The following is a 16,295-nucleotide window of genomic DNA, read 5'->3' as shown; positions in this document are numbered from 1 at the left end:
CTGGCCTGATTAGATCGACATGTATGATTTGGATCTCTCTTGGTCTTCACATCCAGGTTAGATGTAAATATTGTCAAGTTATTCATCCAGTTATTATCATAAAGATACACTCTTTCCTACCCTCCTGCATGCCTGTGACTCTCACCCAAGAAACAGTGATTTTCCAGCATGGCTACTGTACCATTTGCTCACTAGCCTTGACAATATTTCTTCCAAATACTACTGCAGAGACCAATTACTTGGCCTGATGTTGCGAATATGTCCCTCTCTCTTTAAATTTCTGCACTTATTTGCATCAAGGCCTTTTTATTGTCTATCTCCTCTCTATTTATCATCTCTTGGTACCTCTCAGCACTGATACATTGACTCTTGCAATCAAAGGTCACATGATAACAGCTTCAATTGTCCTTACATTTTGAAATATGACATTGCGTTCTCTCCTTTCCATTTAGCAGGAATTTATTAGTAAAACGTTCAGACCAACCTCATTATTCTGCAAAAAATAATTTCTTTGATATGATACCAGCAATAAGACCTTGACCGCATTTAGGCGCCTAATTTTCTGATTACTAATAACAATGCCTACTTCCCATTTTTCTGTCTATAGTCATAGATTGTGTTTCATTTTGTGTTGGGGCAGAACCCTTCTTTCTATTTAATGTTCACAAAACTTAAAATAATGAGGGTTTGGTTGACAACTGTAGCATCTGGGATTTATGGTAATACAAATATTAATTACTGATGTAGGAGAATCATTAACATAGATGTATACTCCTATAATATATTAATCACCTACATAGCACAAGATGCTATTTTGAAAGCACGGAATTACGTGTCTTTTATCTATGTCTTTCATATATATATATTTTATATATGTATTTTTCAAAATAATCTATTGCAAAATGTTTTTCAGAATTGCCTAGTAACAACTGAGAGAGCAGATACAGATGACTCTACAGTGAAGCTGTGACCCTATCTAGATTGCAAAACTACATTTGCATTTAAAAAAAAAATAAAGTTATTAAAAAATTTTTTCAGGTTGACATGGTATCAACACAGTGCTGTTGCTTTGTATGGACAGAGTGTAAATACTACAGAATTCTAAAAGCAGATATTGGAGGAGGCCCATATCCATTTCTCCTAATTTTCCAACATTTGGAACTCAGACTTGGTTGAATCTTGTACCAGAAGAATATCACAGCCATTTAATAATACACTACCTATGTTGGAGCTACATTTATAGGGAATTTCATCCAAACAATGACTACAAACAACAGAAGGATGTGATTAATTATTTCCTAGATATGACTAAATATAGATAAAGTTTTATGACTAATTCTAATATGTTAGATTTGCATAAACCTTTGATCCAAGGAGTAAGGACAGATGTACGACAATGTTGATCACTGTCACAGAAACGAGACTGAAAAAACAAATTCACTTCCATCTGTTTGGTTCTTTGTAAAATAACACAACAGCGTAGGAGATTCAGAAGCAAAGAGCAACCTGTGCAGCTTCGCAAAGTAGGAAATTAAGAGAGATATTCTGTAACCATGTTTTTTGGTGCAGGAAAGGACATTTTTCAGGCTGCTAGGAAATCACAGAGACTAAGTCAAACTCATTTCACACGGTTAATCTTGCCTATGTTTTGCTGACTAAATCTTGACTGTCATGTGTGAGCTACTGTTTATGGCTTCCTGTAATAGTCAGCGGGTAAAGAGGGGCCTTCGGAAGGCAATTCAATCCACCTGTACAACACATTTGTCCTTGAGTTTAAAGCACTATCTTTTGCACTTCAGTAAGTGAGAAGATAAATCTAGGTGATAAATCTAAAATAGATGTCTATTTTCAGGGCATCAATGTCAGACAAAAATAAATTTCCTACCTACCAGGAAGCAGACAATTTAGATTAAATTTTGATCACAAAATCAACAAATACGGTTTCCTCCAGTTTGCTCTTGCTCTGAGTCGTTACTTGCTATATATATCTAGTGAATAATACATATGAGGTACATGCATGTCATGTTAATTTGGTCCCAGACACTTACATAGTATCACTGCTGTGGGTTAGCAGCCTCATTTGGAGTTGTTCTTTATAATCAGAACAGGCATCTCACCATAACTGAAAACATAACAACTCTACAGCAGAAATCTGTGACTAACCGCAAAGTCATTCAATCGTGTAGCAATGTGTCACTGCACTATAGCCAATTACTTTCTGCCTTCTAACTTTCTGGAAATGATATCTCAACCAGTTAAGTCAATGAGATATGTATGCCTTATAGGCATTATTTTAGATACTTCATTTCATTACTAAACAACCATGAAAAAAACAATTGGATTTCTTTTCAGAGGTCAAATAGGTAGTAAATTATGTTAATTGGAAATGTAGCTAAACTTTAAAAACCCAATCCAGAACATCTGTACTAGTATGGTGAAGATTTTAAAGGCCACACTCAGCCACAATGTAAGCAGGTGCAATGCTTCCTTGCATATAGAATAACTGGAAATGGTTTTAACAGATGCTGTCAAATATTGTCCTGCCTTTGCAAAAGAACTAAGGGAGTTCGTGCTGAAAACCCTGAGGCACATGTGCTAAACAGATTCAGTGAGACTGATGAATAGAATACATTTTCACTTCTGCATGGTAGTTTGCAAGATGGTGGTTTCAATATTTTTTCCCATTTAAACCCATGTAATTTCTCTTTGTTATGGGGCAATCTTTAAAGACTTTCTGAAAAAGATTAATAACTACTGGAAAGTGTTATGCTTCCTCTTTTATAACCAGCTATCCTTTAGCTGATAACCAAAGTTTGGTCTTTCATGGCACTAAAAACTTCTGTTTTGTGTAGTCTACGGAAGCCAATAACAATAAAGAGGCAAACTGCACTACAAGAAATAGAATACCTTTAATATTTTTTAGGTCTATTCTTATTATCATGTCTGTATCACTTGCCTCTTTGGTTTAACCATTTTACTAATGAAAGCTTAAGTCCATTTATAAATTAACTGCATGTACAGACAGAATACAGATTAGTAATTTAATGATACAGATGTCAAAATAAGCATCATCTGATTCAACCTAATGTTTTAGTGTGTCTGCTGAATAATATTGCCTTCTATATGAACAAATTATGTAATTTTTGTGGTTTGCATTTCAAGTTGTGCTTCAGATAATATCGTAATATAATGAAACATTTTTCTAAAACCTAAATTAAGTTTGGGCTACAATACCTTTGAAATCAAAACAGTTCAAAAACTTAAAATGAAAATAAAGAAAACCTATTTCTTTGTGATTTGATCTGAAGAAAAAATCAAATTATGCATCCCTGCTCAGTAACAAATTACTCTAAAATCTCTTTGTCAAGGTGACTTCAAAGGAACCAAATTAAGAGATCCTCAAAACATATGATGTCACCCAAATAGTTTGAACATAATGATTCCTTTTTTTTCTTTTTTAATGACATCTCCATTCATGAAAATTTGACCCTGTCAAAGTCTGGAAAGTTTAACTGTCTGCACCAATAAGGCCACATATTATATCTATTATTTATTGGCTAAATGGTAACAACACTGAAAATCTCCAGAGAGAATTTTGTTCATGGTAAAGTACAGGGTAACAACTTTCACAGTTTTTCAGATACTGTAGTCTTTCACCTAATTTCACTTTCAGATGTTTTTGCATTCTTATATAACACCCAAGTGTATTTATATCCATTTTATCAGTTATGGAAACAGATGTACTGAAAAGCAAAACTGGCCTAAGATCAAAAAGATTATAAGAATCAATAGTTTAAAAAAAAAAAAAAAAAAAAGGCAGGAACAAACACACAAATTGGCCACAGTCCCTCCTATACTCTAACCATCTGGCAAATTCCCAGCTTCATTACTGCAAGATGCTCCTCAACATGTGAGATACTCTCCCTTCATTGTTCTGGAGGCCTTCACTGACACAAAACTGACCCCATGCACACTCTCTCTGTAGATGTTTGCCAGTAAATAGTTTTTAGAATGGACCGGCAAAGTAAACCATCAACCATTTTCGATGACAGAAGACTTAAATGTTTTCAACTAAGAAGTTACATTCATGGCACATACTGACATTATAAAAAACTGGTTACCTTCCAAGTGGAAAGTCTGAAACTCTAGGATCACGAGTGACTGTTGTCCCTGATCTATGATGTAACTGCAGTTCAAGTTGTTGTCGTACTGACCAGGGTAGTTAGGAGAGACAATAAGACCTTCAGGGCTGGTGAAATTTCTTCCACATCCTGCAAACAGAAATAAATAAGACATTGTTAAAATCCAGGTGATCAGCTCATTTCCATTTGCAGTGGCAAACCCAACAATGTATGCAAGGTCCTCATCTCTCACTCAGAGGCTGGTCAAAAAGCCAGGGAGAGCAATACAGATCATGATGGCAGAAGCAGGTCTTACACAAGCATATAGTAGTGGTTTTGGGAAACACACAGCCTTCCTGCTTACAGCACTTTCAGCTTCACATAGTGTCTTTGCGGGTCATGAATAAGACCAGACCGTAGTCCCTCAGCCAACTCACACCAGAAGGACACAGCACTGCTGTTCTTATGGGTTTGGAAGCTGCACATTTCACAGGCCCTGGGTACACACAAATGTAGCTTAACTGGCTGTGGGTGAGCGGGCACATCAGCAATGTTGCCTCATTTGAAACTGCCTGTGTTAGCCCAAGTGGCAGCATTCTTGCTTCAGGGCTGATGGCCAGAAGGATCCAGCCTGTAGCAGGGCCATCTCTGGGCTGGTTTGCTGTACACAGAGACAGGCCAGGTTTGCCACCTAGAACTACTCAAGCACACCATGTTGTTTGTTCATTTTCATGGAGCTCACTCTGATCCAATCAACTTCTACAACATGTCATCAGGGGTTTCTCTTTACGTTAAGCCTATGGTTTTATTTTACTAAGAATTATTATTATTATTTTAAATATTATATTAAACCTGTAGCTACAGGCTTAAGATAAAAGAGCACAGGATGCAGCAAAATATTGGTGCAAGTATAGAAACAGGCCTATGAAGCCTGTGATTGATTGACTGCACTAGGAGGTTGCACTTCACTGTTAGTTGTTACTGACAATGTTAGTGCAGACATTATAAAAACAAAAGCCATTTCAGTTTAGGACTCTGTATATTTCCATAGCGTCTTCCATTAAGAATTTAATTTCTCATTGTTTTACTCTGAATCAGGCAAAAAGAAAATAAGAAAATGTTTCCCTCTGGCAGCATCCTAAAAAAAAAAAAAAAAAAAAAAAAAAAAAAAAAAAGAGAGAGAGAGAGAGAGAGAAACAAACACAAACTAAACAGCCAGTGGCAATTGGCAATTGGGTATTACCTCCTACACTTCCAGTAGGTATGACCCTCACAAAGCACAAGCCATGGGGAAAGTGATGAGAGGCCCACCGGCCCACCCAAGAAATGCCACTTGAACTATGTGAAATGCAAATACAACAAAGCAAAGCAAAAGCCTGAACAGATGTTGAGAAGTCATTTCTCCTCCTGAGAGCAGTTTATGTGAAGAGCATGGGCTACACCATACACTGGAGAAATTGCCATAGTGTGCTTTGAAAAGACTAGAGATACATTTCTAAATGAAGACCAGATCCTTTTTCCTTTTTAAAGAAGATTATGGCTTTTGCTTCCAAGTACACCCATTAAAGAGAAAAAAAAATCTTACCACTTAAAGCCTATTTATTTCTTTTCAGCACACTGAAAAGGCAAAGATGGCTAAGAATAACTACAAAGTTAGAGCAGCATGGAGGATTTTCAGTGAGTCCCAAAACTGGGGCACACAGTGCTGCTGTTGTGTTCAGTAAGGGAATTCTTGTGTTTGAAACCTGGGCAGAGGCTTCAACACCTTGTTGGACTGAGGTCTGACTTGCTCATACAGACCAAACTAATCCAAAATGGAAGATTTTATACCACTTACTGCTTATGAAAGATGCAGAGAAACCATGCCCGGGAGCATCCTGAGACTGAAAAACTGTAGTTATCACATTGCTTGGAGCAACAACAGGGGCAGGAGCTGAACTTCCACATCCTGTGGTTAACAAAGCTTCTTCTTCTTCATCGTTTCCTCTCCACACCTGACAAGGCCAGATTGGAAATGGTTTAGTGCTTTCAAAGCCCATGTAGCCTGTGGGAACCCATTACCACAAATTCCATATACAGTTAGTTGTTCTTCCAATAGACTTAAGGTCTTTCATCTCTCACTGAAACTTAGTTGTCTACATTAGAGCTATTCACTCTTTGATCACTTTACAGTCAGTGGAGACAAAAAGTCTTCTCCAAGGAGTGAATCATAGAATAATTTGGGCTGCCAGTGATCTCTGAAGGGTATCTGGATGCCATTTGCTCCAACCCTTGCTGACGGCAGGACCAACTTACATCAAGTCCCAGGAACTAGAGAAAAATATTTTATGCACATCCTACCTCCATTTTGTCTCTGCTAACTTATTTCCACACTCTCTATGAGTATGAATATCAGTATAAACAATGAATTATGCAATCTTTGTGTTATTCATAAGTCAATAAAAAACAAAGGTAATTTAGAAACACCAGAAGATCTGGATCCTTATCCTTAATATCTAGTGTTGCTAGTCAAAAAAGATTCCAGGTTTTGTTATGTTGGATTCAATGTTCAATGACAAGTATCAAATGATGGAAAGGGTTAGAAATTCAGTATTCAAAAAAATGTATAAAAAATATTATTTTTAAAAAATATTATTTCAACTGTATCAGTAGCCAGTTTCAATTCAATCAAACTATGCATTCAAGAAGCACATGCATGTTTTAGTTGTTCAAGTGAAACCGACTTCACGTAATTATTTAAACATGTACTTGAGGTTCACAGTTTAAGCACTGAATTTTGTCACGCACATAAAATGAAGCACAGGCATAAATGTTTGATGTTTGAGTGCTTAAATCATTTCCTGAATCAGGATGTTTATTACCAAGGATTTGAAACTTATGCTTTAAGAAAAAAAAAAGCAAAAGGGATTTACTGTAATAATATATTTTTTTTCATCAATGTGTTCTAATGCTTTTTGATTGTCTTGTATACCAAAAATATATGAAAAATAAATAACATTTCATTTTTAGGTTAGTGTGTTTGAAATAAGTCTGACTGGAACTAAACCATATGAAATTCTGATTGCTCTAAGAGATGATCCTATAGAAAGGGTTAGCCAAGGGTTAGTCTGTAAGTGTAAGCATATGAATACCCTCATTCATCTGGCCAGGTGTGAGAGGCAACGGATGCTCACAGGATTAATACGAGCAGTCCATGGCCTGTTCAAGATTTTGCAAAGTCACTATTGATTTGGGATTTCTCTTTTTTAGCTGCTCTGCTTGGAGTGATCGTGAGAAACTTACCCCTGTTCAGCACTTTTGCATATCCAGACACCTTCGTACACCTCAAATGGGACATTCAGAAATGGAGGTGAGCATTACCAAAAATTGCAGGTTTGTCTCTAAGGACAAAATCTCCGATTGATATAGTTTTGCCCAAGCTATTTAGGACAGTTCAGAAATTTGAATTTAAAGCACCTTTATTGGGTAATATTAAGACTTTTATACTACCAAAACTTTATTGTAATATATTACAGCAGTTAATCAGTGGAGCGGGCTATGAAAAGTGAAATCTGTTCTTTTTTCTTTTTTTTTTTTTCTACAACCTTCAAAAATGAGTGCAAGTGAAGTTTGTAAGTTACTAGCTGTAGATCAGATGTAAAGCTGCTCAAGTCTTCCTACATGTTGTCAAATTATGTTTGCCCTTTATTGCAAGTGGGAGTTGTACTGCTGTGGAGAAAATGTGCACAAAAACACTGTGAACGCATGCCAAATGCCTGAGAAAAAAGTAACAGTGTGAAAAATTCAAAGCATGTCCACTCCATCCTATTGCTTTGAAAACAAGTGGCTCTTAACAACCTATGAAAGATAAAACGCAATCTTTGTTGTTTGAAATAATAATAATAATAATAATAAATAAGGATTATAACAATTTGGACAGCTTAGAAGTTTTTTAGAAGTATAGTGTCACATTCCTGTATTATTACTCATCAGAATAATTGAAAAGGTCTTTTCACTGCAGTAAGTTTTCTCATTATTTCCTGTTTCTGAATCAGATGTACATTTCTCGTATTTGTCTTTTTGGGGGCAGTGTGTAAGGAGAAGGGTCCCTGCTGGAGGTGGAACCCCAAGTGCTGCTAAAAATTAAAAACATATACAAGCCTGTTCTCAAAGCATACAGGAAATTGACTGTATTGGTACAAGGACTCCACTGTAAATTAACTGATTTTTTTTTTTTTTTGTCTTGACATCTTAACCATGACACGATTGTAAAACAAAATTCTGGAATGATGACGTCTTACAGCACTGCGCTGCTGATCTCATGCCAACAATCATTTTACCTTCACATAACTGCTCTGGCAGCTTCCATCACTATCTGGGATCTGGAAGTTATTGTGGAAGTTCATCTCCAAGTGTTTGCTTTCATGCGTAATGATGGTCCACATGCATCTGCTGTTCACAGGAAAGTTTTGAGGCCAATGAGGAGACTTGATCATACCGCTATCTGAATGAAGAATTCCACCACATCCTGGAAAAATGAGCAATGGATGGGAGAAATGCTCAAATATTTCATGTTGGTGCTCTCAGAGAACTTTAGCTTTGAATAGCCACTTACTTCTGAGGCTCTGAGACTGAGAGAGCAGAAGCCCCAGCACCCATTCATACCCATCTTTTGATTAATTTCCCATGCTCCCTACCCTGCAGCAGGGAGAGTACTACACCCCAGAAAAGGTCTCTCCTTGCACTTTCTCTCACTTTCTTTTCTTCACAAGTTCTTTCTCCTTGCCATTTTATACCCTTTTGCTCTGGTCCATCAATATGCCCCTGACGTGGCATATAATACCCTGAGATGTGGGTATTGTTCACATAAAGGGTAAGCATTAATGAGGAGCTTCTCCTGAGACTATGAGGGTTCCCTCCTGCACAACACAGCATGAACACCATGACTGACAGCCATTCATAAAAGTACCCTGGGGGAAAAAAAAAATATACTGCTGAATTCTTCATTTTCTCACTCCACAAAATGTGAATATTGCAGTTCCACATGTGAATCTACTCAAGCTACATCCGTTCACCCAGAGCAAAATAGTGACTTCTCCCCAGCCCAGGCAGCCCTGTGGATCTCAGTAGGATTATGGAGAGGGCTAAAAAACATGCCTTTAAAAATTGTTAACAGATTCATTTATAAAGGGGAATGGCTGGTCATGTCTCTGTGGCAGCTCATGTTCTTATACGTAATAAGCTGAGTTAATTTGAAACATGCTTGCAAATACGCTGCCAAGAATAATTTACTAGAGCTATGCGTACAGTACAAGCAACCCATTATTATTTCAGAGATTATATAGTAAAAGCATGAATAAAGACAAAAAAAAAAAAAAAAGCTTTATAATCTACTTTTTTCCCATTAATTAAAAAATATGTATTAGCTTTAAAATATTTTATTTTTCATTCTTTTGTATTAGATAGTGGCAATTGTGTTTAGCAGGATATGTTTTGCTCACACATGTAAAATGTAAGCCCCCAGATTCCTAGTGGACAAATGAGAAGAAAGCTAAGGGAAGGAAACAAAGTATGTTTAAAAAAATTAAAATTAAAAAAAAAAAAAAAAAGAGAGAGAGAGAGAGAGAGAAAGAAATCTTGGAAATTTGGAAATCTCGGAGAGAATACCAACTATGCACATAGTATGTGTATGCCAGTGCCTATTACATCATTGAAGAGTGGCCCTCCTTTTAAATGAAATCCCAGTGGAAAAGTGTCAAAACTTGCTTAGGTGACAGTCTATATTCATGCAAGCACGAACAATCAATACATTTAAGACACTCTCTCACACCAGGAAGTTACAAATATTCAGTTCAGGCATTTTAATTGGCTGTGTCTGCTGCTAGATAATTAACTGATGGAAAGCTGCTCACCACCAGCCAGAAGGATTACAGCTGGAGGTGACGCTGGTGGATGCACTGCCTGCTCTGTGCTGAAGTAGGGTGATGCCATGAATTCTGCCCCACCACCAGCCCACAAATTTAGACTTGCAGTTAGCCACCTCCTCAAGGACAGTGTGTAGATGGTGAACTACCTTAATTATTATTTTTTTTATCCAAAGAGATGATAATTTCAACAGAGAAGGCAGCACCTTGAAATGTAGTTCAATGTAATTCAGTCCTGTATGCATACCACCTTCAAAAGGGTACCAACATCTTCACTAAAGTAGAAAAGTCTTAAGGTTGCTGAGTCACAGGTGCTCTTTGAGAAACTCTGTCTGGCCCTCCGTTTTGCAGCTCACTTCTTCCTAGTTTTAGGTGTTTAAATCAAATCAAACTGAGAAACAAATATTTGAGAAATTAAATCTCTCATAGTTACTGACAATAGATACCACTGCTGGGAAGATAATGAGCATGGTATCAATTTATAGACATCAAGAACTGTGTGTAGAAGGCTTAAAAAGTACAAAATCTTTCCAAATTTTATTTCATTGTGTGAGATCAGACAACACTGGTTTAATATTGACTCTTATAGTACTGGCTTCTCTCAGGAATGCTGAAGATATTGACAGGTATTCCTTTTGTTCTGGAATATAAACTTTGTTCTGGAATATAAAGAGGAAGAATCCTGTTTCATTTTCTAGTTGGAAAGTGCTGGGTAGATATGATGTACTGCTGTGTTAGACCAGACAAAACAGAATAGTTTTTCTCTTACCTAGAGATTCTGCTGTCCACGTGGCATAAAAGCCACCTCCTTGAATTGAATGGTCAGAGTTAAAGATAACAACTAACTTGTTGGAACCAGACTGAATGGTCCCAGGGGACGTGTTTCCACAATATTTTCCTACGGCAGGAGAGCCAGGAGAGCCGCCATTCAGGATAGTAACAGAGTCCCACTTACAAAGTGAATGATTTTCAACATGGAAGGCCGTAAAAGTAAGCTGAAACACACAAAAGCAACATTTAGGGCCTAGCACCAGCCACATGGGTGGAGGGGTTAGAACAATTCCAGTCAAATCCCATAGCCATCCGAGCACAGTGATTTTTGGGTATGATCAGAGGTCTGACCCTGACTTCACTTTCCTTTCCTGCAAGTGTTGCATGGAGTCTTGCTGCTGTAAGTAACAACAGCTACTTAGCACCAAGGCAGAAATGAAAGAGAAACACTTGGGTTCAAAATTGGCAATACTGGGATTTAACCATATGGTTGAAGTTGAGTGTGGTTCAGAACTGTCTTGAATATGCACAAGTGTTGAACTGAACTCCTGCTCTCTCACGGCTTCTTGTTATGGAAGCACAAGTAGCTATGAAAGCAGGAAGATAAGGATTTTTTTTTTCTCGTATTATTTTGCATCAGAATACTTAACAGTTGCTAAAAATAATGTTAGTTGCTATTAAATCTGAGAGAAACATTTGCATGGTTGGTTCCTGTCGGCCTGAATGCATCACACAAATAGACTGGGCTGGAGAGGCAGCTACTGCCCCTATCTCCTTCCCACACTGATAATATTTGTCCTTGGGGTGATATGACTACAGGTGGGATTTCCAGTTCACAGATTTAGATTGCCAATCCAGTAGACTCCTGGATTTGTTGATGTTGCAATACTGATGTACATTCATGACTGCCCGGCCCTCTTCCAATTAGTGTGTTTTTTTTGTTTGTTTGTTTTTTTGTTTTTTCCCAGTTCCAGGATTGGGATCTTTGTGGAAAAGTTTAGCAAATACATAATATGTCTTCCAGTAACTTTTATGGCTATTCTTTTCCAAAAAAAGCTCTACCTGAGGCAAAGACCAAATACAAATTTAGCTTAAATGGTTTAAGTTTGGAACTTTACCAGCAACTGAAACTGATAGCTTATAACAGAAAAGGTTAGTCTGCCTTCACGGAGGGGGCTGCTACTCTGTCTTTTGAAAACAGAAATTTAAGATTAGTTCTGCTTTAAAGAAATTTGTGGATTAAATAGAACTTTTGTCTTCTACTAAGATCTTCCTGTATTCCCTATAAATAAGCAAATACCTATTCAGTTATCAAAATATCATGCAACAGAACAATTAGGACTATGGATTTGCACTTCAAAGAAATTCCTTTGTAGTTGTAAATAAAGAAAACATGACAGGGAAAATAGTGAAAATCTGCAATGCATTTTTACAAAATTGCCTTCCAGATTTATTTATTTTTTTTTGCCTAGACCTCAAATATCACTATCTAGAGTTGTTTTCCAAAGGATCCGTCAAATAATTCAGTAAATGAAGTTTAGCACTGCTTTAAAGGTGCTCTGATTGTTCTCTCAGCAGTGTGGCTCAAGGAAGTGGCACCTCAGGCAGCTCATTTTTAGTTATTAGGATATAAGGGTGCTGCCTCATTGATGTAAGTTGTACAAGCAATCATATTATCTTCTAGACTTGCCATTAAGACCCAGAAGTAACTTTCCAGTGTCTTGTAACTATTTCGCAGAAATGCAAAAACATCATGCCTCAGGTTATTCTCATGATAGCGAGAATATCCATGTGCATCTAATAACATGAGTTATTTTAATTTTCTTATACAGAGAAAGTCATCCTTTTAAAGTAGAAATCATTGTTATGGCCTGAGGTTAAATTAGATAGGGATCCTTCTATTTTCCAAAAAGCGCAATCTAGGTTGGTTGCTTTATCTCTTTGTTTCTCCCTCTGCCTTAGATAAGGCTGATGGGGAGATTTTTAATTCTTTCAGATTTCTTATTTTCCAGATTGTTTCAAACATCTTCCTCAAGATTCAGAGGGTGCTTCTCTCATTTCCAGCTGCACACACAATCATGGCATTTTTTACTCACAGTGATGGTTGCACCTTCAGGGGCTTCCAACAACCAGGAGCAGTGATTCAGGTTGCTGTATGGCTCTGGGTAGTTAGGACTTGAGATAACTCCCCTTTCACCTGACTGTATACCACCACAAGCTGAAGAAAAAAAACGATAATTCAATACACTGTAGGAACTAAACACCATAAGCATATGGCTGGAGTATTATTCAGCTTGAAACAGTACTAAAATGTATTTAAGTTGGACTGATATAGGCAAGAATGAAAAAATTATCAGGGAAAGTTCAAATCTTAAAATCGTTGACATTGAATTACAGAATAAACAGATGGAATGACCTTGAGAGTTCTTTTTTTTTTTTTCTTTTTTTTTTTTTTCTGGCTCTTAATGAAGCTCTGCAAAACCTTTGCCAATTAACATGTACAGCTGCTTCTTCTGCCATATCTTCCATTCATTTATCTCAGACTCCTAAGCAAACTGGTGCCATTCTTGGACCAACACAATTAAGTGAAAAAGTTGCTGATGTGTCTAGATAAGTACCAAGGCTAAATTCAGCTGTGACAGGAAGAATAGTTGTGCTGGCCTGTAAATGGCAAAGTGGTGTAATTTGCACTGATATGGCTCTAAGTGGATTTCAAAATGAGTGCAAAGGTTCGAGCAGCAGACTGCATCTCAGCCATGCTGGCAGTCTGGAGCCGGTTTGAAGTAAGTCAAACTTGGCTGGTGTTACCTGCTACATCCCTATTCCCAAGAGCAACCAGCTGTTCTGAGTGTTGCAGTGCATTGCAAAAACTCAAATGTGGTTCAGGGAATGGGAACAGAGAGACAGAAAATAAATCTGAAAGTTAATTGCTAGCATATGTTTGCTTTAGATGGATATAAATAGTGGCAGGAACTGTGTAACTTCTGGGGACCTTTTTGAGAGCTGATCCCACTGTATGAATTTGTAGTGTCACCAAATGAATGCCAGCATTCCCCAGCAGTGCCTCAGTCATCAAGGCCAATAGTCTTTCGAGCCGTTTACCTTCAAACGTGTAGTGGGCCCAGAATCCTTTATCTTCTGCGTTTTCATCGCTTATAAAGTGTACCCAAATCCGGGGGGCAGCTATTACTAGCGGCACTGATGGTGCAGCCTGACCACAGAGTTTGGCTATTAGCTCTCCATCAGCATCCCCTGAGCAAAGAAAGAAAACAAATAGACTTTTTGAATCCTAAAACAGCTACAATAACGTAAAAGAATACATAGGGGAAACATGCATTTCATTTCAACTAGAAAACAAAGAAAAGTATATATCACACAATACTATCTGATTGTTACATGTATGGGTAAAGTGCTGCCATTCATTGGTGGCATCTAGATCTCTTCATTGAGGGTGTTCTCTCCAATGCTGTATTAAATATCCTTCTAATACCATGGGCTGCTTCTCTCCTCTCCCTGCCATCCTGCACATCTTTGTTTAATATGACCCATCAGACCTGAAAACACAGCAACTGATCTACAGCAGTTTTGGGGCAGAATGATGGGAAGAAATGGCTCAAAGACCTAATTGCATGGAAGCCTATTGAGCCTGTGTTCATGGCATCCTCATTAAGGTCAACACAGATTTTGAGCTTTCTACTATGTAGAGATGTGCTTCATCCATGAACAAGCTGTTACTGCTGTATTAATCATGGGGGACTCTTCCCCAGAGAGCTGTACACACTGTTCGGTGTATGGCAAAAAAGAAAAAAAAACAAAACATGTCAACATTTCAAATCATTGAAACCTAAAAAGAAAGCATAGCACACAGAGTTGTACTTCCATGATGCTATATGTTTTTTGATGTTGCTGTAAGCTCTTATTCCATCATGTTGGCAGAAGTATCAGTTTCTGTTTATTACTGACACATGCTCAGGAGAAGGAAAGTAAGTGTAATAGCATTCTTCAAGACATGCAGGCAATGCCATTCCTAAATCTGCTTGTCTAGTATCTGCAGTGTGCTAGTCTTAAAAGTGTATCTCTGTTCAAAAGCAACTCCTAGCTCTGTGCCAAGTATCAGGCTGTTGTTGCAAAGAAGGCAGGAGGCTAGGAAGAAGAAATTTTGGGCACTCTTCTAAGCTTGAACACGATTCTTCCAAGTAACATGGCTGAATAGCTTCATCCTTCAGTCATATACAGTGACACAGCCCACCATTTGAAATGCCTTGAGCCCCAGAGATAAAGGATGACATACAAGGGAATTCTATTAAAGAAAATTACACAGAGAAGTGGTGAAACCTATCTTGTTAACTTGCACTAAAAATGATACTGAGCTGTACAAGCAGAAGACATTCACGGTAAAATATGGTTTGGGGAAAAAAACTACTTTGAGCATTAAGAGATGAAGTGTACTTTTTCTCTTTTGCACTTCAATCACTTTTGGGAAGTGACTGACTACATGACTTGTGTGACCAAGGTTATTCAGTTTGTACAGTGTGAAAGTGTCGCCACCAACTACTGCTTTCACAAATAGCTAGTTGGCCACAGATGTAGACTATTGATAAAGAGAAAGTGTAAATAGAAGACCCAGTGTGCCACGGGATTTGTTTCAAACTAAAAAGAAATGGTCTGAAAGACAAAATCGAAAGTCTTCTGCAAACAACAAAGAACTCTCTCTTGAACCCAACAGTTAGGTGCATATTCAGCTGTGGCAATATGTTCAACTGCAGTACCATGTACAAACTACATATGAATGATAACCTAACATCACATAAAGCTTTACCCTAAGAAATTTTAAATATTTGTTTTCTCTTTTTGGTTTAAATATTTCTCAGTGAATACATAAAGTCAATTCTGTCCTTCCCTCCCACGTCCATACACTACAATTAAGTGTGTTGTAGAGGTAATTCAGTAATTCAGAAGAATTTTACACATCTCAGCTTCATATAGGTTTCCCAGGTAACTCCCTGCTGAATTGGAGCTTTCCCCAAATTCACATCTGCTGTGTTGGGAGTCTCAAACAGCACCTATCTGAGTTTACTGATATTCTGCACCATCCGTATCTCATTGCTTACTGCAGGTTACTTGTCGTCATACAGAGCAGTATTAGGGCATTCTGCCTATGACATGAGGCTGCTTTTAGGAAACTGCAGTCCCATTAGTATGGCCAAAATGTACATTACTATTTAGAAGACAAAACCGCAGAGCAAAATAAGATTGCCTTTTTCCTTCTTTCTTTTGATTGTATTGCCTGAAGGCCTATGGTTCACAATAAAGTGAGGGTAGTGGGAACAGGTGAGTAAATAATCAGATATATTTTATCAAAAGTTCTTCTGAGTTTTCTTTTGATTATTTCACAGTTCCAGTGCATATTTGGGAGGGAACTGTTAGGCTATGCAGCAATGCATGCTATGGCTCTGCAAATGACAAACCAACGCAATGCAACCAAGTGCTCACATTCTAA

General features: G+C 37.6%; 1 protein-coding gene across 1 annotated transcript in view; it reads right to left on the bottom strand.

Annotated features, from left to right (window-relative positions):
* The window catches only part of CUBN (cubilin), a gene marked incomplete at its 5' end in the record, with an annotated part of 138,717 nt that overhangs the window by 21,551 nt on the left and 100,871 nt on the right, over positions 1-16,295 (bottom strand). The window contains 6 exons of the mRNA XM_084510519.1: positions 4,122-4,271; positions 5,959-6,115; positions 8,441-8,628; positions 10,794-11,019; positions 12,892-13,013; positions 13,898-14,047. Coding sequence (XP_084366645.1) covers positions 4,122-4,271; positions 5,959-6,115; positions 8,441-8,628; positions 10,794-11,019; positions 12,892-13,013; positions 13,898-14,047 — 993 coding nt within the window. The remainder of the gene's footprint in view (positions 1-4,121; positions 4,272-5,958; positions 6,116-8,440; positions 8,629-10,793; positions 11,020-12,891; positions 13,014-13,897; positions 14,048-16,295) is intronic.

Source organism: Aythya ferina (genome assembly GCF_964211825.1).
Source record: "Aythya ferina genome assembly, chromosome: 2".
In the NCBI taxonomy this organism is placed as follows: Eukaryota; Metazoa; Chordata; class Aves; order Anseriformes; family Anatidae; genus Aythya; species Aythya ferina.
This window is presented reverse-complemented; position numbering and strand designations above follow the sequence as displayed.